Source organism: Chelon labrosus, assembly GCF_963514085.1.
Source record: "Chelon labrosus genome assembly, chromosome: 12".
NCBI lineage: Eukaryota > Metazoa > Chordata > Actinopteri > Mugiliformes > Mugilidae > Chelon > Chelon labrosus.
This window is the reverse complement of record NC_140345.1, coordinates 18,075,090-18,099,349: the sequence shown is the minus strand read 5'-3', so window position 1 is coordinate 18,099,349 and position 24,260 is coordinate 18,075,090. Positions and strand designations below refer to the sequence as shown.

The 24,260-nt window shown below is 39.7% G+C and overlaps 1 protein-coding gene across 1 annotated transcript in view; it reads left to right on the top strand.

Annotated features, from left to right (window-relative positions):
- The window catches only part of LOC311497296 (CUB and sushi domain-containing protein 3-like), a 219,112-nt gene that overhangs the window by 77,251 nt on the left and 117,601 nt on the right, over positions 1 to 24,260 (top strand). The window contains exons 16-28 of the mRNA XM_084557548.1: positions 139 to 277; positions 1,110 to 1,297; positions 5,356 to 5,544; positions 8,078 to 8,194; positions 10,728 to 10,943; positions 12,313 to 12,501; positions 13,318 to 13,487; positions 14,857 to 15,013; positions 16,970 to 17,161; positions 18,397 to 18,523; positions 19,531 to 19,733; positions 21,692 to 21,883; positions 23,201 to 23,339. Coding sequence (XP_084413674.1) covers positions 139 to 277; positions 1,110 to 1,297; positions 5,356 to 5,544; positions 8,078 to 8,194; positions 10,728 to 10,943; positions 12,313 to 12,501; positions 13,318 to 13,487; positions 14,857 to 15,013; positions 16,970 to 17,161; positions 18,397 to 18,523; positions 19,531 to 19,733; positions 21,692 to 21,883; positions 23,201 to 23,339 — 2,218 coding nt within the window. The remainder of the gene's footprint in view (positions 1 to 138; positions 278 to 1,109; positions 1,298 to 5,355; positions 5,545 to 8,077; positions 8,195 to 10,727; positions 10,944 to 12,312; positions 12,502 to 13,317; positions 13,488 to 14,856; positions 15,014 to 16,969; positions 17,162 to 18,396; positions 18,524 to 19,530; positions 19,734 to 21,691; positions 21,884 to 23,200; positions 23,340 to 24,260) is intronic.

Sequence of the window (24,260 nt, the reverse complement as noted above, 5' to 3'; positions counted from 1 at the left end):
AGATTACCAGGCGATATCATATTTAAAACAAGAACTTTTATTTTCCCTCCTCTCACCTCTCCTCACCTCACATCACCTCATCTCATTTTTCTATTTCCCGCAATCTCTCGAAAAATTCCCACTTCTCTGCTCCTCCAGCTCCTTGTGGGGGACACTACTCAGGGCCGTCTGGTGTCATCCTCTCCCCGGGGTGGCCAGGCTACTACAAAGACTCCTTGAGTTGTGAGTGGGTCATTGAGGCCGAGCAGGGTCGCTCCATCAAGATTAGTTTTGACAGGTTTGTGTGACATAAAAACACACCCTCACACAAAGGCGGACAAAAAAACTGAGATAGCACTTAATTCCTTGGGTAGTATATCCACATACTGTACATGACATAACTGCTAGTATACACATGCAGGCACGTATCTTCTCATAGTATATTAATACATGCATACATGCACTGTTAGCCTCTCAGACATAGGAAATCATCAGAGGTAGAAAACAGGCCCTTTATCTAGTTACCAAAAATGATGAAAGCCCCAAACAATTTTCTTACCCACTTCACTCACTTTCTCAGTGAACTGTAATTTAAAGAATAAAGTCAGCTTTAAGAGCTTCATTTCTTAACATCAAAAAGTGAAAGTGTATTCGTATTTTCTAATCATCACTTTTTCAGTGCTGACGCACTCCTTTGTAAAGAAACCGAGAGCTTCTTTAACTATGGTTTTGTGAAATTAATCCTAACTTTTCACTCTTCTCTTATTTAAATGATTTTTTTTACAAATACTTTATGCAATTCATGGTAGCATTATACTTGAGGTAATGTGCACATTTTCTTTTATGAATGAAATAATTAACGGCACATATTTTAGTCTGAAAATGCTATTGAAGTTATTTTTCAATAATATTAATAAATCGTTACACTGTTGTAGGCATTTGTTGGATATGGAGGCCAGAGGGTGATCACAGATTCATACCACATTTCTAAGAAACTGGCTGGTCCCACTCTATTGCAATAACTGGAGTGCCTGATGGGCGAGATATCTTTTGTAATCTTATCTCCCCCAAATTAGGATTACCTGTTGTAAATTCTTCAATTCCACCTCTCTTCTCTTTTTTCTTTTAAGGTTTCAAACTGAGCTCAGTTATGACTTTCTGGAAGTGCACGACGGTCCCAACCTGCTGTCTCCTCTGATTGGCTCGTTCAATGGAACCCAGGTCCCTCACTTCCTGTTTAGTAGCAGTAACTTCCTGTATCTGCTTTTTACCACTGATAACAGTCGATCAAATAGTGGCTTCAAGATCTTCTATGAAGGTAAGACTTTGCTACTGTTGTCTGGATTCACATTTATAGTTTTTTTTCTCCAAAGGATTTAAAACCTGAAACCTGAATCTGAATCATGTAAAACGAGCAGTCAGGACCAAACTCTGTGGCCGGTGTGTTTCAGGTGGATTACACGAAGAGCACTAGTATTAACATAACGGCTTGCCTTAATGAGCTTTGGTTCTCTGGCTGAAGCTAAATTTATTCTGCTTAATATTTTAAGAGTGAGGCTGCATAATTTCAAACACTACTTATTTTGGGAAGGGAGGCACACCAAGGTCAACCGCTGCTGTTGTGAATCTTGTTGTCTGGTGTTGGCTCTTAATGTCTCAAGCTCATCTGTAATAGTATTTTAAAATAAAGTAGGTTGTACATATTAATCATGTGAATATAGCTGGATTTCTTCTCATTAGAGACTATGTGGGCTGTGAATGTATAGAAACTGTTTATGCCAGCTGTTCAAGTTAATTGCACGGGCTTTGCCTTCACATTCTGTTAAATCTCAAAATGTGTTAATTACAATGGCAGTTGCCAGTGTAGAAATCAGACACAGTGTACATTTTCTAAGTATTTAAGCTATTATTCTGGTTAATAGTGTTCACTTTTAAAACTTTATAACTAAATTTAGCTTGATATACTGTATAGTGCACTTTATGGTGTCATTCTTTCTAAAAACCTGGTTTATACTTCTCCAATGAAACTATGCAGAGCCTACTGTGTGTGGGACGACGACAGTGTCGGCATCGTTTTGTAAATACCCGACCAAATCACTAGTCGGCGGCTCATAAGCCAGGTTGAGTTTCTCTGTGTACTTTACACAATGGCAGCTGAATTTTGGTGGCTCATGTTGGAATGGGTTTATCATTGCAACCTGAAGTTATATTTCTGGGGAGGTGCACATCGGGCTGCGGCATCGGATCCGGAGCCAAGGTGTAGCTACTGCATGGAAGTGACGCGTGACCATAAATTTTGGCTCAAGGCTCTCACAATTTCTCTGGCTACGTTAACTAAACTCACTAAACTGGTCTAAATGAACTAATCTAATAATATATCATCAATCTAATACATCAACTAGAATATAACATTTTTGACATGTGCAAAATAGTTGTGTCTGCTGTGTTGAATGTGCTGGAAATATAAAAGAAGATTTGTTTTTTCCCCAATTTAATTGACAACAAATAATTTATTTGATAAAAGAAGATAGACAAATCTGGACACATATTTTCTCATTCTGTCTCCACTGAGGTGGTTGGACATGAGGATTGTTTGTTCAAATTGAGTTTTTATTCTGATGAATAATCGAATACAAATGTCCATGTAAATGTTGTCAATATGTGGAGTTAATTAGGGCTTTCAGTAGCACCAGCAGTATGTTTTGCAGTCATTATGTTTACCGTACATGTTTTTCTACTGAGAAGAAGCGAAGAGCGAAAAGAGGCTGTTTTAATTTGAGCAACCTACCACTATACCTGTGGAGCAAACAACCACCTGGAATTATGTTAATGTCCCCTTTCTACTGAGTCATATGCTGAACATCATTTGATGGCTCAGAGCTCTCAGAAAGCTCTGTCAATACAAATTATCCAGCTAATCTTAGGTAGTCAAAGGTGGAAAATCCAACACTTTTGCTGTAAACGACAAATGTAAACAAACGGTAAAGAAAAGCGTTTTCAATGGAGTCGTGGGACTTTTGTCAATTGGGGACTTGATCAGGCACATATGTGACTGGAGCTGTTTACTTGCACTTTACATCTTGTCAGGTGCAACATGTAAAACAGAAATTATGTGTCTTTGAAAGCTAGTGAGTCAGCTTTTCTTGCAGGGAGTTTGTAGTCTAAGCTTCTTTTTTTTTTTTCTTTCCACATCATTATGCATGGAGTCGTAGTCTTTGAAAGATCTCATAGTAAACTACACTGGACACAGTGTGATCGGTTTTCACAATTGTTTACACTAGCGCCATTACCCCTGTCACTCAGATTTGATTCATAAGACAGAGTTTGTTATTATGTCTGTGTTATTGACTGAAAGCGGGCCACAAGTGCCTTTGTCTTATTATGTTTTGCTCTCAAGTGCACTTCACTTTTGTTGATGAGGCTATTGAAAAGCAATAACAGTAGGATCATATTAGCTTCTTCCATTGCCATTTAAGACATATCTTATTGCTAAAATACTTTGGGGAAACCTAGCCTACTTCATTTGTAAAATTGGTCGTATAAAATAAGGGTGGATTATGCAGCGAATAAAGTGAGACACAGAAACGCTGCGTCATTCCCTTTATATGTAGGAAACTAATCACATGCAGCCCCAAACATTATATGCACAGTACACAATAACATGCCTTGCAGGACCCTTAAAGGTTAGAGGTTAATGGAAATATTTTTTTTTTCCACCAAGTTCCTGTTCTTTAGAGGCCAGTACCAGCATTGATCAATGAATGCTCCGCTTCTCTAAAAGTCTAAGGCAAGAATCATTGACTTCCTTACTAAAAATATCAAGTATTAGTGAATCAGAGCAAGACAAGAGGCTTAGAAGTACAGAGGGAGATCCACAGGAGGAATCTGTCTTCCTTGGCTGTTACTATACAAGTTATTATCAAACACAATAATCTATAGCTTACAAACCTAATTGTTTAACTCTGTTGCACCGTGTCATTTTGGTCATTAATGTCATACTGCATGTGTTTGAAATACCTTTAGATGCATTTGATGCTGGGCTCAGTCACAGATAATGACCAGAATCGTATTGACTGACTGATAAGAAGAATAAAAGATTTGGATTCTTCATTAATATCTGTTCTTAATCAGTACACGGAATATATTGTGTCGAGCTACATTTCAAGCAGATTAAGCAATTTATGTTATCTGCTACTGATCAGTTGTGGTTTTATTTTAATCTCAGTGATAAATTATGGACTGATGGAGTAATAGACTGACTTGCTGATCATAGCCATTGTCCCAGTAACTGCATAAAGTGTAACATGGCTTACCTTTTAAGTGAAATTGCTTGCAAAGTGACAAAAGTATGAGCTAAAAACACAGTACTTCCTTAGAATAGCCTATCCACTGGTGACCTGACAACTGCTTACACAACTATTACCAGTCAGTGCCTAAAATCAGCATATTTTTAGTGCATCAAAAGCAACCCTACTTGGAAGGTATCCAAACGGCAGTCCTGGAAATCACAGGGAAAAATGGGGGCATCTCTTTGCAGCTTGCATGCCTGAAAATTAATAGGGAGCAGACGCTACTATGAAATCTGCTCTAGGAGCAAAACCAGCAGACAAAAATAATTTTATGGCACACAGAAGTGGTGGCCCAACACTTAGAGGAGGAAGTATATTTGTACAATTTCACCAAGGTCATACCCCCAATTCTCTCTACCAATTAAAATACCGCCCTCTACTCTATACAGCACCTATCTTACATCCACTTTGACCTTCTGTCAGTGGGCGACTTACTGATTTAACAAACAGGGGTTAGCAAGTTAAACTCTGTTTTCTTAAAACGAAAAGGCATGAACAACTCTGTCAAGGTTATTCGGAAAGGAACTGTCAGACATTTCATCCGCTGATACAACAGAGCGGATTTTCTACAAGGTCTCAACTGCGGTTGAGTGCATGCGGTCTTTTAACATGAGCGAGTTTAAGTTAAAAGTCAAAAATAATCTCTTACTTGTTAGCATTTGCTTTGTATGTTACATATGTGACCTGATGGTTAATGCAATGATTATGTCAATGTTTTATTAACATTTCTGACTGCAAAAATAGAAATGCTGCTTCATATTTGATGAATGAATGTGTGATTTCAGTATACATCTGTAGCGCAAAGGTTGTAAATTATTTGCGCAAGTAGAGTAGATCATCTTTACTGTATAGGTCGTTCAATAATATCTAATGTTCTGCATGTCAGAATGGAGGAAACATTCACAGTAATTCTATATTCTATAAATACGCCAATGGCATTCGTAGTTTTCAATTGCCTTCAATTGTGTAAAGATGTACAATTATCTCTCACGTATTCAAGAATGATGTTTGATTTTATTTCCTCTAGTGGTCACACTGGACACATACTCGTGTATGGATCCTGGTATCCCAGTGAATGGCATACGGTTAAGCAATGACTTGTCCATCGGCTCCACGGTGTCCTTCCAGTGTGACCCAGGATACAGACTGAGCCATGAGGAGCCGCTAGTTTGTGAGAAGAACCACTTTTGGAGCCATTCGCTGCCCACTTGTGACGGTATGTGTACTGAAGTTGTTGTTGTGCATTCAAGCAGAGATGTCAGTGAAATACATAACACTGCAATTTTCTTTTGAGTGAACGCTCTAATGACATAATGGGGCTTAAAGCTATAAAATACATGGAATGTATTTTTAATAGACAATATAAAAATACATGGAATTATATTGTTTATAGCCCTGCGTTAGACTGGCGACCTGTCCAGGGTGTACCCCGCCTCTCGCCCAGTGACAGCTGTGATAGGCTCCAGTCCCCCTGCTATCCTCCAGAGAAAGAACTTTTTATTTTGCTGTAGTTTTAAATCTGGTGTCTGTGACAGCTGTGGCAGTCGAGGAGATTGAAAGAAGGAAGTGCTCAAGAAGACGCTTTTGATGCTTCAGGAAAAAAAAAAAAAAAACGATACAGGGGAAGGGTTTACATCTAAAAATCAAAGTGATCAGTGGTGAGGACAAACGTGTATTATTGTTAGAGGTGTTGTCCTCGCGAGAGAGACACTAGTGAAGTCACTGCACACATTGACGGTGTTTTTGCAGTTCCTTTCACTGCCATAAGGGGGAAGTTTTGCTCAGCAGGTCAAAGTATTTTTGAATGAATGCTAAGAGTTATTAAAAATGTATCCAATAATTGGCCTGGTAATAATTTAATAGACTATTTGAATTTGATACAGCACCAGATGAGTTAATTGCAGTGTCAGAAAATACACCAAGACACCACAAGTACCACTAGTTACCGCTAGTAACTGGCAAAAGATTTCCAAACAGTTTTTTTTTTTTTCAGATTCTTAAAAATGAAAGATTTGACTTTGACATGACAAGTTCCCCTTTAATTGAGCAAATTCGTGCTCCTTAGTTATGCCTGGTGCTTGCGTGAACAACATAGTGGAGTTTTATGAATCATGCAGTAGTGAAGACGGATCATGCTCCACTTCAAAGCTCAAGAAAGTTCAGTATGTTGTTGATACTTGTGATGTCTCGCATAATTCCCTCTGCTTTTTGAAGCAAAACTGTACACACACATTTCTTTGTTGAGAAAGTATGCTGTAGGACAATTGTAGTGATTACTGTTGCAGTGCACAAACTAAAATATGCTTCCTAATCGCAGATCACCCAGCAGAAACTAATAAGAACATGCAAGGGTTGTCAGGCAGCACCATACTACGCCATATGGCACACTAACATGTTGTACAGCTCCATCCCAATAGTTGCTCTGAAAAAAACATGCTATATCCCGTAGTGTTTTCTTGCCTAGGTGTGTGCCAGACTGGTGCCAAATGCCTTGGCTCTCTGCCTATGGAACCTCTAAAGTAGTCCATTTGCCAAGGATACTCATCCACTTTTAATGACTTTATGTAATTTTGGTTCATTAATAAAATATCTGATATAATTTTGTTGGTGGGTAAGGATTCAGGCCTTGATGTGTTGTGCTCGCTGGAGGGCCCAAGGGTAGAAGGAGAGAGGATAAGACGGGGCTGGGTGTGTGCAGCTGTGGAGCCCCAAGCATCCCAGTGATCCTCCAAAACATCATCTGACATTTATTACTTTGAAAATATGTACACACGCAAGAGTTCTACTGCTAATATTTGTCAACGATAGCTGTTTGAGGAAGGCATCCATGCATTTGGCTTTAGAGCCGCTTGTTTTCAGGCCAACACACACAAACATGAGCACACGCTAGAAAGAACAAAAAAAGAAAATGTCTTGTCAAATTTCATGAAGTCAGTTTTTTCTTTTAAAATCATTGCATTTTATGTCAATTGACCTTTTATTTGAAACCCAATAACGGCATGAGAAAACGTTAACAAGTTTGAACAGTATCCAATTACATCGGTTAACCTTCAGGCACATGTAGCATTAACCCAGTCCCCAGCAGCCAACGCAAGTAGAGATTTATCTCATTAACGACGGCTGATGAGCTAAAGAGCTTTTCCGCCAGTAAATTATGTCAATGGTTAGCTATTCATGAGATATTAACTGAGGTGACATGAGCGTTGTTCCTTTAGACAACATTTCCTATTACCTTATATCTAGCGACACGGGTGGTTGCAACTGGATCATCTCCCAAGCCTGACAGAAAAGCACTTAGGTGGCATTTGTTTCGATTTGGTAGAAATTTACTTGACTTTAAATTACATTGACGCCAACAATGAAAACAAATCAGGATCGGCTGAAAGTGCTTGTCAGTTCTTGTAAGTAAATTTAATGGATTATCATGTTTCCTGACAATGTCTTTCTGTGTAAGGTACCAAGAGAAAGGCGAAAATGTGGATAGATGGCTGAATTAATGAATAATTTATTGTCCTGTTAGGCAGCTGGGCTGGTTTGGAGAGAGGTAGTGGGGGGAAAAAAACATTGTGTTGGCAGAATTACAGGTACTCATAAAAATAGCAGGACAGGATGTGATATGACTCAAATGCATTATTCATCTAAATCGCTCCTGTGTCTTCAGGTGAAGGATTTATTGGTTCATTTACAGTTTTCATTTTTTTTTCCTCTCCAGCGACAGTTATCATTCATTATCTTTCCTTTCTATTCAGCATCATGTGGTGGGGATATCAGGGGACCTGGAGGGATCATCTTATCACCTGGCTACCCAGAGCTATATCCTAACTCTCTGAACTGTACATGGACTGTAGAAGTCAGCCATGGAAAAGGTAAGAACACCCTTCTCATTTAAAAATAATGCATTCCTCCATGAATGCATGCAATGTATAATACAAATATGCAAAAGCCTTGTTAATAAGACAATTTTATTATTTATTTTTATTTTTTTGTATATGCATCAATTCACTTCCTACACTTTGGTAAAAGCTGGTTTTATTTTTAAAGCCCTTACCACAGTGACACATTCAACACTTCTCACAATGCCCAACTTATGTAACCATACATTAAAAGGACACCCCCTCAACAAATTCTTTTATCATTATTATTATTATGAAGTGAGAAGCGCTTAAAGCATGCTATATCTTACTGGAGCAAAGTTTAAATATTTAATTCAGGGCTCTTTTATCAGTAAGTCTTCAGCTTACTTATATGAACAAATTATGTTCAGTAAGGTGCTTTTCACATCCTTCAGACTGATTTTATAGTTAGGAGAACATTACATATATATATATTTCTTTTTACCCTGTTCATTTAATGAACTGCTTTTACATTTCAGCGAGTGGTCCACCTGCTAAGAGAATTCTATTATATCAGTTTTCTTTTCAGATGATTCTTTATTAGTTTAATTCTGTTATCGCAGCACGATCGCAAGTTTCTCCAAGATGTTCTCATTCATACATTTTTGAAAAGCACGCTGGGCTTATCTCGGTTCCCTAGCTGTATTATCCCCATATTTCACCATAGTGTTTCTTGTTATCCTTCTCCAAACCGGGAATTGAAGAGCCAGATTATACTCTTTGTACATTACTAGTTTATCCTATTGTCAAAGGGATCTCTATTTCTTTTCTAAAGAGTCTTCTTTGATTGACCTATCAGCAATCCATAAAAACAAGATGTTTTATTTCTGCCTCAAAAGGGTTTGGTCATTAACTCTTTCCCCTATTCCCCTTTTTGTAAGATGAATGTTATTACTGTTCATATACTAAACTTGTGATCAAGGTAATGGTTAGCTCCCTGTGTGTAGCTTCCACAAGTAGACAGCATGTAATGAATAAGTGAAGTACCCACTGACGGCGCTTAATCTTTCCCCAATGACTCACATTAACAACAGAGTGATTTTTTTTTTTTTCACGTTACCATGTTGACTTTGTTTTTCTTTATTTCCTTGTGATTATTATAAGATTAAAATCTCTCTTCCTTATTATTTGTTACATGGGTCTGTTAAAATTGTAAAACATGAGGCAATTAGCTTAATTGTAACTGTAAACCAATAACAACAAATCAAAAAGCTGAAAACCTCCAACAAGTTGATTGTAGATTCATTTGACATAGGACCTAATAAGGCTCAGTCAGTTACTCAAAATGGAATTAATTTTGTGTGAGGAAAGTGGTATCAACACCTGTTCCTGTTCTGTTCTGACTTTTACATTTACCTCACCTAAAACCTCATGGCTTGTTTAGCATCATTTTTTTTTTTAATCCAGTTGTCAGTCAGTTGCTCATATGTGATTTAGAAAGGCAGCGTTTCACAATTTGCAGAAACTGCCGAGCAAAAACCATCTCAAAGTTTTAAGATAATCACCATAGCGCTGATAACTCAGAGGCACGGTGACTTTCATCAGTTTGGGACCTCGGGGGTTTCCTCTAAAGTTGATTGTCCACCAGTAACTGAATCAGCACCTTGGTGTTGGGTTATATACTAAGTCTATATCTTACATAATATAAATTTACTCTATATAGTTTCCGTACCTGTGCTACATACCTGATCTAGGGTTTTCTTTTTCTGATCCATTTTAAATTATTAATCATTTCTCAAGGCTTTGATTTCCTGTGTGTATTTCATTAGAAAACACATTCATCTTCAGCGATAGTAGCTAACTACGAACAGCATCCTGTACCTTCTGTATCCTCACAGGGATGGCACTTGATTAATTGATCATTTGCATTTATGCACCATACTATATAATTGTTTTAAGGAGCACAATCAATCATTTTGTTTTTATTTATTTATTTTTGGGGCCATTTGGGAATTACTTTTATGAAGTGAATCAAACACTATGGAGGACATTATAGAGTCGTATTCCAGCAGATTCAACAGATGGCTTTGAAATTGAAGCTCTGATTGTGCTGAAAAGCAGCCAACTGGCCATCACGGATGGAATGCCGATTATGTTAGTCGGTCTGGGTTAGTGTGGTGGAACAGATATGCCTATACATTTTGCAAATGTTGAACCTAAGCCTTAATAATTTATTGCAGGAAAATACAGAAACATCTTAACTACATGAAGGCAATTTATAGTTTTTTGTGATTGGTGTAGGCCATACTTCTTTAGTTACATCCTTTATAGATGGAAATTGAAAGAGAACGTAAAAATCTATTATATTGACAGTTTAAGATATACACAATTTAGTTTTATTCTATGCTCTTAATTTTAAACAGAACATCTATTCCTAAACCTCATGGGTCAATATGATCATCAAAACATCAACTTTTTGGAGTACATATTCTATTTAAGGCTATCTCTGTAATTCTGTCAGCGGTTCTTTCCTGGAAACTTACATTCTGTTATTTTCTCCTCCAAGGTGTCCAGTTTACTTTTCACTCCTTCCACCTGGAGGATCACCATGACTACCTTCTGATAACCGAAAACGGCAGCTTCGCTCAGCCACTGGCTCGACTCACCGGCTCAGAGAGGCCCGCTGCGGTTAATGCCGGCCTCTATGGGAACTTCAAGGCCCAGCTACGCTTCATTTCTGACTTCTCCATATCGCTGCAGGGATTCAACATCTCCTTCTCGGGTATGAAGGCATATGTGGGCTCTGTCTGTAGGAGGAAGGGGAAGTAGGAGTGTTGTTATGCGTATGGACAAGGTGGCTAGGGAACGTTTTAACAAAGAACAGAGGATGAATTGAGTGGAGCAGGCGGGGCGGGGAGTAAGGTGATGAAAATGTGGTGGGTGGATTTGTGAAGGAGGGTTAGAAAGGAAAACGCGGAAGGCGTTCACCGTCAGACAGGAAGAGATAGACAGTTCTTTCATTGATGAGATCAAAAGCGCCAAGCCTCTCTCAAACGTGCATACAGTAACATGTGAGGAGTGAATTGTCGGTCATCGGGCTTTAAGGTAGACCATGCCTCGTGCCTGCGCCAGTCAGAGGAGGATAATTAAGAGACGGCGGGGTCATGCAGGTAGAGGGTGTCTGTCCGTGATGAGAGTGATCATCAAAGCACGCCATGTGGTCCGGTGTCTTGAGGACTGAGGAGGAGGCGACGAGGTAAGGCGGGTGGGGAAATTATGGGCCCCCCCACATGAGACCAAGGAACAGAGAATTAGAGAGAGGTGGAGATGCAAGGCTTAGAGAGAGGGAGAAAGAGACGGGAGATTAGACAGATGGCGATGCTGAGAGAGTGGGGTTGATGGAGAGGGCGAAGAGAGAGAGAGCGCGAGAAAAAGAGTGACAGTAAAGTTGGAAGAGGAGAGAGAGAGAGAGAGAGAGAGAGAGAGAGAGAGAGAGAGAGGGAGACTGGCTAAATGTTTGCCTGCTGTTCGCTGAAGTGAAGCATAACTTAAGCAGCCATGAATATTCATAAAACTTTTTTTGAGTGTGTGTGTATGTGTGTTTGCACGTGTCCTTGCATGCTCTGTAATTAGCATCTATAGATTTCCTAATTTGAATTCATTTTTTAACCTTTTATGACCTTTGATGAAAGTCTGCCAGTGCTGTCAGGCCACGTTCTACACCCGAGCGCTGCTGTAATGTTTTGTGGTGCTGAAATCAATAGACTTACGTAGCCCTGCATATCCCGATACAGACCGTGAGAGAAATCCTGATGGGAGGAAGATTTTTATTCTTCTTTCGCAGCCTGTGTTGCACCTTCTCAAATTTTAAGGCCACCAACTGCCCATGTATAAAAATAATGCATAAAGGACGGCCTAGTTTTTAGAGAGCACATCTTTCATCTGGGATTCAAGCTTACGGCTCCTGATGATGTGTCCTTGAGCAAGACAGTAAATCCCTTCAAGCTGCAATATTGCTTTCTCAGGCTGAACGTGCACTCTTATTAGAAATGAGCATGAGAAAAGATTTCCTTTATATGAGCTATTATCAAAATTAAGACACACATTGTTTTAAAGATTTCAATTAGTCACAACTGATTTTTCCTTTCCAGAGTACATCCTCGAACCCTGCCAGGATCCTGGAACACCTCCGTTTGGATGGCACACAGGCTCCAGGTTTGGGATCGGTGACTCGCTTGCCTTTTCCTGCAACACGGGCTATCGTCTACAGGGGGCGAAGGAGATCGTGTGCTTGGGAGGTGGCCGCCGCATGTGGAGCGCCCCTCTGCCAAGGTGTGTGGGTACGTGGTCAGCTGCTTTTATTCCGTTTCCTCTCCTGTTTGTGTATTGCAGAATGTGCAGTGTTAGCTAGTGTCAGCTTTAAATGTGTGTGGCGTGTATATAAACTTTTCATTAGATGTTCAGGACCTCTGTGGAATTGGATGCACTTAAGCAGGCTACAATTAAAAGTATGGGCCTGTGATTAACTGATGTCAGCCGCTAGGTTGAAACTATCTCTTTTCCACCGAAGGGTGCTCAAGGGCAGGTCAAGGGAGAGCAGTTCAGGGAAAATGCCGCGGAACTGATTCCCTTCACATAGAAGCTCAATTACATTACTTGCACATTTCAGCTCTCCAGAGATGTAGTCATTTCCTAGCAGAGGCATTGTGTCTTTTTAAGTAGTACCATCACCCTATTTGGTGGAGTGCCTGGCGTGTTTTAGAAGTAGGATTGTTCTTATTTCAAACAACTAAACATAAAGGAGCAGAGAATGCATGTAATGTTTCTCCTGTGCACTGATGCAGAGCAGTTAATTCTGGAAAGTAATCCTCTATACTTTTTGTCTTTTCAAGAAAGCTAGTCGATGTTTTTTCACTGAGCATTTAATAGTCTACTCACTGCTTCATAATGTGTCAGTTCCACTTGATAATGATGATAATAAAGGAATAAAAATGGATGGACACTTGGATAATTATGGTCATCCAAGTAAGACACTTAGAATTGTACAGTTATCTCTTTAGTAACATGCTAATGGACCAGTCATGTAATGTCTTCCGTGAGCATCCCACACAAGGCAGCTGATTATGTCTATTGTCTGCGTGTTTGTTTCCTTGCAGCGGAGTGCGGATCGACAGTCGCCAACAATGAGGGAGTTCTTTTGTCACCGAACTATCCAATGAACTATGACAACAGCCATGAATGTGTGTACAGCATTCAGGTCCAAACAGGCAAAGGCATTAACATCACTGCCAGCACCTTTCAACTCGCACAAGGTGACATTCTCAAGGTAAAGGCACAATGCGCGCATTCCTCTTTGTTGACAGAAAATGGATAAACCAACAAATAAACAAAGAGCTCGTGTTAGTCAGTTCAGTTCATGTCAGCGTTGAATTAATGTTAAACTATATTAGCAAGATCTGGGTGCTTTTTGCTATGTGCAACGTGGGAAACTAGAAAAGGGATTTTGTGGAAAAGCACCAGGCAAAATACTGACTTGTTTTTTGCCTTGTAAGTCAGAGCAAAGGTCAAACTATAGCAGCAGCACCCCCCTAGGAAGCAGAGTATTCTTTTCTTTGCACAAGGGTATTTTAATAGTCTTGGTAAGCACCACAGATGTGATGCAAATGACTATGTAGCCCCACTTCACAGCTGGATTGCACTCTTTTTAGGATGCAGATGTCTTATCTGATGCTGCAATTAACAGCACTGTAGCCTACTATCTGTGTTTCCAGTAATGGAGCTGTGTAGACTGTAATCTCTTGTACTTCCTTTTTGCGAACATCTGAAATGTGGAAAGACACGTAGAACGCTAAATTGCCTTGAAGAAAATGAAAAACAAAATGAAGTGCCTCGGTACGATTTCAAAGAAAGAACTTACATCCTTTTATCTAATTTGTTGTTATTTCACTGACATCTGTCATGAAAGATTCGGTTTGCAGGTAAAAACCTGCATTCCCGAAGGGTCTGTGGATGAAAAATGGAGAACAACATCTAGATAAAAAACAAAACAGCAAATACTGGCATAGTCATACTCAATTCCTATTAGAGGGTGAGTCTGGTAACACTGAGATTTCATTATGGAACCTGTTTCAGCCAGTACAGAGAAAGAAATACTGGCTCTGATTGGTCGTAGGACTATTCAATTGCACGTAGAGTGCATGTAGAGTGTTACTCTTATGTGCATGACCGTGTAAACCCTGCTCAAATGACTAGACTGGCCTGGCAGATCATTACTGGGACATAACTAGTTCACAACAGAGTGATTCCAGACCAACTTTCCTTCACGGAAAATTTTATGGGTGGGCTCAACTTTTGCACAAATCCACAACACCTCTACAAACAGTACCTTACTCTGGGCTTGGGGAATTTTAGTGCTTAATTATTGAAGAAGAACATTTAATAGTTATTCTTCCACATCATGAGTCCATCATCCACTTTCGTTTAGCTCTGCCGTGTCAGATCAATGAGAAGAATTATGGTCCAATCAAATTTTCACATTTAGGACATTGGCTTTGCCATAAAGATACCATAAAAAAAACAGGATATACTGTGCTAATATCTCCTATTTAATTGTTGTTCTCTTTCCTCGGCATTAATATTTAATTGTTGCAGCAGAACCTTCCATCATGCTTTTTTCTGTCTGTTTCTGAATATAGCTGTATGATGGAAAGGATGGTGCAGCTCCACTCCTTGGCACCTACACAGGCACTTTGATGCAGGGTCTGTCCCTCACCAGCACTTCCAACTATCTGTGGCTTGAATTCTACTCTGACCATGAGATGACAGCAGCGGGGTTCCAGCTCATATACCACAGTAAGTCACATTTCATTTCCCATGGGGGAGGAGGACCCTAAAGCTTTTCCAAATGAGTGACTTTAGCCTCCCTTCTGGAGCCAGGCATTTCAAGTAGCAGAATTTAAAAGAATTTTTAATTGACCCTCACCCTGCTTCACTGTGTCTCTCACTGTCAGGGTATCCATTAAACACAGCGTGGTGTTTCTGCTCCATGCCTGTTGGAAAATTAGCTTTCTTCTTTCCCTCCTTTCCCTCTCTCTGTCTCTCTATGCGGATCTTTTTTTTTTTCCCCTCTCTTTTCTTTTGGCCTCCACTCCTGCAATTAGCGTCCATGCCTGCCTAACTGTACCTTGTTAAAACAGGTGAATTATTGTTGGGACCGTTTGAAATCACTGTGCCTACGTTGTGTGCGAGCATGCACTGCATACAGCGCGTGCCTCATGCATATACAAGAATGCATGTATGTATTGAAAGTTTTGGTCATCGCTGTTAGTGGGCCGGTAACAGATGGGTTTTGTTTCTCTCCCTAATTGGCTTGCTGACTGTGTGTTGTTGCTAACCATTTCTAATTTATTACTGTGACGAGAGAATGTTCTGGTGACGGTGCATTTCGCCATCCAATTTAAAGGGTTTTTGTGTTTCACCTGCAATTGCGCTCTTTGAATTTTTTTGTGTATGTCAGTGGGTTTTCTCAGTTAGTGAGAAGTTGTGTTTTAACTTTTGGACAGTTTTGAACTTTAGAACTGTGTGAAAGCAAAGAAAGATTCTGGCCAACCCACAGTTACTAGGCCTACAATTTTCAGTCTATGATAATTACACCCGGTGTGCCAGGTACAAGCAGTAACGGTTTTACAATTCAGTGCAGTTTGGTGTTACTCATGAAACATTTGAGAGTTTAGATCCTGACAGACCTTCAGAAATAATAAGAAAATGTACCTTAATCAGGGATGTGCGCTCATTTGTAACAACAAAACAAATTGCCATCTGTATCTAAATGCAAGTGCAATTAGTCTGGAAGAAATGGCTTAATTACAAGCTGCCATTTAAGTTACAGAATAACCCATAATTAATTATTGCATAATTGGATTTCATTTGTGCTTTTGTTTCAGGGATGTGCACAAGGTAAAAGGCATATTGTTAGCTAGCACACTTTACCCATCTTAAAGTGCAGTCTTTTCAACCAGAATGAATAGCCCCTTTCAGCGTGGAGAGGATTGAGTGATGTACAGCGAGAGGGCGAGGAGAAGGTGTTGGGATATGGTCAGTTTAAATCTTCTCTGAACATGAAACCCGATCATGTTTTCATGACTCTTCCACCAAAAGTGCAGAGGTAATTTTCTAAATGTGAGCAGTAACTGCTGGAGATTTATACTGGGCATGACACTTGTAATACTGCCATAACATCTGGCATGGGCATGGACCTCGCTGTGAGCAGAGAGGATAAATCAGAGCTGTTAGGTTTATGTGCGGCCACTGTTGCTGCATAGCAGAACACTTATGTTTAGTACCTGGAAGAGAGGGACACATATAAAGGCCATGGCCAAGTTCAAACTCGGTGAGTTATTGCAGCATTTTCTTGTTTGTGGCTTGTTTTTTGAACATCTTTCTTAATAACCAAAAGGTTTCCAAGTGGATGGGCTGTTTGTCAGTTATTTCCACACTCAATTGAACATTTAATTGTGAATGTCTAGTTGTGGCCTTTGTCCAGAATGGATCTTCTCCTGCCAAGTAGTATAATAGGACTGTAAGCCCTCATCTGTGCTCAACCGGAAATTAATTCTCAAAGCTCAATCAATAACTTTTTACAATGCAGATAAATGGTGATATGGTACTGGGTTAAGGAAAGGCTGCTCTCCAGTGGGCTTGGTTAAACACTGATATATAGTTTGGATAGTCAGTATGTCATTTTTCAACTCATTCTTCTCCATCCTTCTTTCTGTCTTTCTCCTGTCTGTCTAACTTGTACCTGTCCAGGTTTTGAGCTATCCCACTGTGATGATCCAGGTGTGCCTCAGTTCGGCTTCAAAATCAGTGACCAGGGTCACTTTTCTGGAAGTGCCGTCACGTTTGGCTGCGACCAAGGATACACTTTGCACGGCAGCAGCGTCCTCAAGTGCATGACTGGCGAGAGAAGAGCATGGGACAATCACCTCCCATCTTGTATAGGTAATCCTTTGGTCTCTGTCTGTCTCGTGGCCCACCTCTCTTTCTCACCCCCACTGTTAGTGGCTTATTTTATCATTCTGAACAGGCACACTATCAACATTGCTCAGCTAGGTGTTAATCCTAAGGATTTATCCCAACATGATTTCTACTTAATTGAACTTTGTTGAAAGAAAATACACTGTGTGTCATTTTGTAAAGGAATATAAACAGCTCTGATGTTTTATTGTGAAACATTGATCTTTCTTTGTGTTCTTGATTCAGAAGTGGCTGCTCTCTATAGTGAGAAACTTAGAATTGCTATTGAGCTTCCACTGTGTCGCTCTGACTCTGCTTCATTTGTTGCCTCTGTAATTTAAATGTCTGAATCCACAATCAATCTGCATTTTTCTCGAGGTAAAAGCACGATAATCAGCGTATTCATTTTATATTGAGTAATGGACGCGAAACACAGTCTTGGCCGTATTTTCAGAATTTCGAACATGCTGAGAGAGAAAGGCGAAGCTATTACCTGCACACTGCTCGAGTCTGGAAGGTGTTGTGAAGCAGTGTCTGTTTCCTGATGTCTAGCAGTGATGGATTAGGGCAAAAAATGATTTCCAAATTCTGGACGTGTGCAGAATTGCTCTTTAAACGCCTGTGTTCCTTTTGCCTTTTCCAATGAAACATGTCTTTGGCTCAGCATCGAGGCATATTCAACAAAATGACTAAATCAGTCAATTGATTAACACGTGTGTATTATAAGTGAGCTTTGTTTCAGTGAGCTGAAAGCGAAATGGATTCTGCAGTCATGCCTCCAGGGCCACATACTGGCTCCCTTCAAGGACTTTTACATTTGCCCAGTGTAACGATACTGATGATAACCCACCACTGTAGCAAGCTAATGCAATTTTCCTATTAATTAAGCGCCATTTACTCTGTAATATATATCACAGGATTAGGGAAGAGACCACATATACTTGATGATAAGATATTACTTTTGTCATTAACATTTGTAGCAGTGTCCTCCCTGCTGTTCATGCCCCGTCCTATATGAACACAGTCTTTTCAATGTTAATTAATAGCATCATTAGGGACCATACTAAAGTCTTTTTTTTTTTTTTCCCAATCTATGAGTATCTCTGCTCAGACACAAAATCCTTGTTGCAGTCTCAGTATGTTTGGTTATGCAAAAAAAACCTGCATGTTGGCACTTTTGGAGGTAATTGTGTATTTTGTGTTCACTTTTGTGCATGCAGCGGAGTGTGGTGGTAGTTTTAAAGGCGAGTCTACTGGGCGTATCCTTTCTCCTGGGTATCCCTTCCCCTACGACAACAACCTGAGATGCACCTGGACACTTGAGGTCAACCCTGGCAACATTGTGAGGTAATTCCAGTTGCTGATAATGCAACATATTTAATACTTTTTAGAAAATAGTTACAATTTTGAATTTTCAAATTACGATGTGGGATAATTATCAACACATGCAAATTGTATTGAACATCATTACCCATAAAAGGTGGTGGCCAGTGTTTGTGACTTTAAATAATTACTCCTATCGAGAAATTAATATATTAGAAATATAAGGCCAAACATTCAGATGATTTATGTAACAACACTAGGCGAATGTTGTTTGACAAGAAGCTGCAGTTAACACACAAGGAAATTAACTGAGGGCATCTAACTTGGCCTGACTTCACAAAGTCTTAAAAAATGAAACATCCTAAAAGTGTTTTCATGAGATGTCGTAAAGTTCATTTAAAACATGAAAAATTCTCCTCTAAAGTTAGATGTCATCAAGAGAAACCGCCTGCAGCAGCTCCATTAACAGAGAATGGGATAGGGACTTTGTAGACACAGTGACAGCACCCACGGGAATCTTCCTGGGACATGGAAACACTTTTTTTTTTTTTGGTTTATAGTTCCTAGTATTACTGTGAAATAAAACCCATTTGGGCTTAGAGGTCGAAGTAAACATGGTATGATTTCATAAAGTCTGCCACGCAGTTTTTGTCAGAAAAACTGCTTCGGGCCATCTCTTGATGAGATTGCAGATAAGTCTGTGGTCTTGTACTATATTTCTAACTTTGACAGAAATTGACTGATGATTCCAAATCTCATCTGAAATGCCCAAAAGCATAGGGGCAATGTTTTTAGTTAGAATTCTCTTTTGAGCTCAATGCAATCTTGCCAAGTCTACACCCATTTGACTTTCCTTCTTGTGAAAATTAGTTTTGGGATGCAGAATTGTGCACATTATTAATTCAACAAAGCGATAATTTGTCTGATTTTGATTCAGTCCTGCAGACCGTATTCAAAGTAATACAGTGATTTGACTCAAACTGAACTAATGCCAAACTGAGCCAACAATCTCTTGTGCTCACCTCTTTCAGTCTCCAGTTTCTTGCATTCGACACAGAGGCCTCCCATGACATACTGAAGGTATGGGACGGGCCTCCTGAGAACGAGATGTCTCTGAAGGAGGTTAGTGGCTCGCTGCTGCCTGAGGGAATTCACTCCACTCTCAACATCGTCACTATTCAGTTCGAGACCGACTTTTACATCACCAAATCTGGATTTGCCATTGACTTCTCAAGTGAGTATATTTTAGTACTTTATATTTTTTGCTCGCTCTTAGTGAGAGTTGCTCTGAAGTGTTGAAAATGATCAGATTTATTACCCAGCTTATACATAAATGTAAAAGTGTGTCGTAAGTACACTGCAACTACAGATTATTCTTAAGCCTTATATTGTAGCATGCTGATTCCTAATATTTGCCCAAATGTGCTTTTTAGTTCCATGTCATGTGGAGCTTCCAGTATTTTGTATAATCTTTATCCATGCCTTGATGAGCAGTGAAAGTCCCAGCTATTTTACAGATCATAGCTGCTGTGATACTAATGGAGTCTATGTGTTCAGCTGTCAAAACCGAGCACCTGGAAGTTACTAAAACCTAATGTATGCCATGTGTGATGGGTTTGTAAATGTTTTCATTAGCATACCGGTATGGCAGCCTAATTTAAAAATCAATTATATGAGATTTAATGCACTGCGTTGCAAAATTGGAATTGATTCTGCAGAGACATACTGTACTTAACTACTCTGTTTGCCTGAGGCTGCTGTTTTTCAGAACAAAATAAAGAAAAGAATAATAGGGAAACTATCATGGTACCAATAGTCTCTCAGGGTTGCCCCCAATTATTTCATTTTGTAAATGTGTCTTATTCTAGTAGAATTGAATCTATGGCTCTTTACACTTAACTGAACATCTGTCGCATTCAAACCCAATGCTCTTTAAGCCAATCGGTACCAGATAAGTGTTCCTGTATTTCATAGTATACTAGAGTTCAAAAGCTGTTGACTCTGGTGACGTTTCGCCATTGGTGCACTGGTATTGACGCGTTTTACATCAATCAGCAATGATGATTTGCCAGAGCAGAAGAGGGGAGACACTCTATCGATGGAGTAACCCACAGCAACTGACAGGGCTCATGGCAGAGAAACTAGTGTTACAAATATAACTAAGGCTCTATGAGTTCATCGTCTCCGCTGTTGAGGAAAGATTAAATGGAACTTTTGAAGCGTCTGAGAAAAGTTTCTGATTCTTCAGATTGTTTCTAAAAAAAAAAAAACAAAGCAACAGCAAATACACTAGTGTAGCTTTTCCTTGTTTGAGGAGCCCTGAAAATGTAGGTATACATCATATGCATGTGTCAACAGTGTTTGTGTAAATACTGGGATTGCCAGAAAGGGGAGACAAAACCTCTGCACTGTAGCTTGAAATGATTGTTAGGTGAAACTTTTACTTCCCTTATTCACTGATTGACAGCATCTTGTAGATGGTAACCATAATTCTGTCAAAAAGTTACATTTATATAATCCTTTGTGTAGAATTGAGGTTAAGTGTGTCTTTATTACAGGGTGCATTATAGCCCCTTGTTTCACAGGGATAAATAATATTCATTGAGCCTATCCTGCTAGAATCTGGAATTACATAATCAAATCCATTGTGCCGTGTGTGTAATAGCGTCATCTGTTAATCAGATCACAAACATCAGAATAACCGTTGCCTTTTGTTAATCAGATCACAAACATCAGAATAACCATTGCCTTTAATTTCCTTTTTCTTTCCTTCAACATTTTATACTTTTGTTAGATCTATTTATATTTTGATGGGGAAAAAAAGAGCAGCACTGAGCAGCAAACTGCAATAAACTTAACAGTGTTAAGTCTCTCAATAAAGTCTGTCGAGATGGAGTATTTTAAGAATCCATCAGATTTTACCAGATCATTGTGGAAGCTCTGGGCTGCTGCACAGCTGCGGTTTACAGAAACCTATTACGAAAACATGGCAGGATTTTGACTGATAGTAATGTGCTCTGTGCTGTAACTCTGTTTGAGCTACAGTTTCAACTTAACAGCTGTCAACCGTATACTATGTAACTCTGTCTGTGTACAATAAGTGTTCTTTCTTGCACTTATTGATCCCTTGTAAATTGGATCTACATGTGTGTCCGCTATGTGTGAGTCACGTGCGCGTGTGTTGCTCTTCAGGTTCACTTGCGACAGCCTGCAGAGATCCAGGTATTCCCATGAATGGCAGTCGCAACGGTGAAGGGCGGGAGCCCGGCGACTCTGTGACCTTCTCTTGTGATCCGGGATATGAATTGCAGGGAGAGAGCAGAATCACCTGCATCCAAGTGGAAAATAGATTCTACTGGCAACCCAGCCCTCCAAGCTGCATTGGTAAGAAAGAGCAAGAGCGGGTGATAGTGTGTGCTAGAAAAAAAAGGGGGAATGTGTGGAGGAGATAGATAGGAACATATAGATTGAAAGAGAGAGGGAGGGAAGTGTAGGGGATCAGAGTGAAAGAGAGATGAAGAGGAGGAGAGGGAGTTTGTCTATTAACCAGCTGTACCAGAGAATATAATTCTTTGTCGCTGATGTCTCAAATTGTGTGTAGGATAAACAAGACTCTTCAGATATGTTTGAGCTGTTGCCAGCTCTTATGTGGACAAATCCACTTCTGCTGGTGGTTAAAGACCGAGTTCTCTACAGTCTCCCAACACATTGTCTTAATAGAGCTTAACAGCTAATTACTTAACAATACAATTAGAAATAATTACACTAAGTAGAACCAAAGAAACCTAGATGTTCTTGAGCTGCTGCCAACTAGTCTAACAGAGTTTTTCCTCCGGCCTGGAAAGACCTCGTCATGTGCAGGTCTTGCAGTGCAATTACAAGATAACACAACCTCTGCGTAATGTAAGGGCACCAAAAGCAACCCAAATGCATTTGCAACTTGGTGTAAAATGCCGGCTGCTCTGTAAGCACACTAAATAAAAGTGTCACCGTCATCAGCGGATTTCATAGCTTTTTTTGTGTGTTAAACCAAATCATCAAATAACAAGTGAAGCCATTTGTGAGGCTTTAGGATTTTGGTGTTCTGAGGCAATAAAAGAATGTCATTAAAAAATCACATAAACATAATCCATCCAGTTAAATCCCAGAACAGACTTTTCCACATTTATTAACTGATTATTAAATTGACTTGCTGGTTTGACGTCTGCTGCTTCCTTGTAGTCCCAGCGAGATCCATGAACTGTCATGTACTATAGTAATTAAGCCCCCCCCCAAAAAAAAAATAGTCTCTCAAAAATAAATGGATGATTGCTGTCAGTTTTGAGAAAGAGAAATCCATGTTCTTGCCGGTAGAAAATACATGCACTACCGTTGCATTGTGTTGTTACATTTTAGTAATGTGCAGTTACACAAAGAACAATTTTCTGTGCATGCATGTCGTTGCTGTTTGTTGAACTGACTAAAACACTTATGTGTAAGGCAGAGATGAACTGTGTAGCCCTTCTAATGACCACATTTTTGGTCTGCAGTACTTGAGCTCAACAAAAGTCTATCATATTTAATAACCTATTTATGCTCATTCCTTATCTGTGCTATTGATAGATTTAGAAAGTAACAGGACAAGTACAAAGACTTAACTCTGATTGCTGTATTCTTCTTTTTGTTCATCTCTTTTTCCTTTTTTTTTCTTTATCTTTCAAGCTCCTTGTGGTGGGAATGTGACGGGGTCCTCTGGATTCATCCTCTCTCCCAACTACCCACACCCTTACCCACACAGCAAAGACTGTGACTGGCTTATTGCAGTTCACTCCGACTATGTTATTTCGCTGGCTTTCATCAGGTAATATCACAACATCCTACACGGCCCATTTCAGTTATTAAAAACAAGTTCTTAAAAAGAAGTTGGGAGCTGGAGTTTTTGCATGATAGGAACAGCTCGACAGATTTTATATTTGAAAAAGAAGAAGAAGAAGAACGGCGATGTTGGTGAAGAAAAAATAGTTTTGTCCGTTAACTACATGGTCCAGCAGCTTACAGGATAAGGCTTTCCATAAACCTGTGGTCTGTTTGTAACTTGCCTGAAACAGAATGGACTCAGTTCTCAGCGGATGCTCAGTGGCTCAGTATGTGCCATGGAATTGCTTGTTTTCTGCTGTGGAACCGGCTATAACATCACAGTATTGAGCAAAGTTGGCCATGTGTGTTAAGCAGAATACCTGAGTTAGAGTCCAGGTGTGTTGAGAGATAGGGCGACTGCAGTCTTGCCTCTACCGACGGCGTGAAGACAGGTATTCCAGCCACTTTGCCGAAATGTGGTGAAACAAGATTTCTGGATTAATACTGTATGTCAGAATTGCGATACGAGTGCATCTCGCTTCCAATCCCGAATGATACCCAGACCTTATGCTTTATATTATTAATTGCAATCCAAGCATGTAGCAGAAATGCCAGCAGGGCAAACTAAAGGATGTGCCTGAGGGCGGTTTTCACGGGGAGCCTTCTTTTGACTGTTGAGTGTTATTTTTATAGACATTTCATGGCGGGCTAGAGAAGGAGTATAGGTACATTTGTTCTTTCTGTACACCCACACTCCCTGTTCTGGAGGTGAAGGAGAAGTCGTTGCCATGTTTCTTTCTCAACTTTGTCCTTCAAAACAAACACCTAATAGAGTTAGCACAATGCTGCTTTCTCTCTTGGGAATATCAAATGAAAGGATGGAGTTATGATTTTAAATTGGAATTGCCTTGATCCAACTCAAATG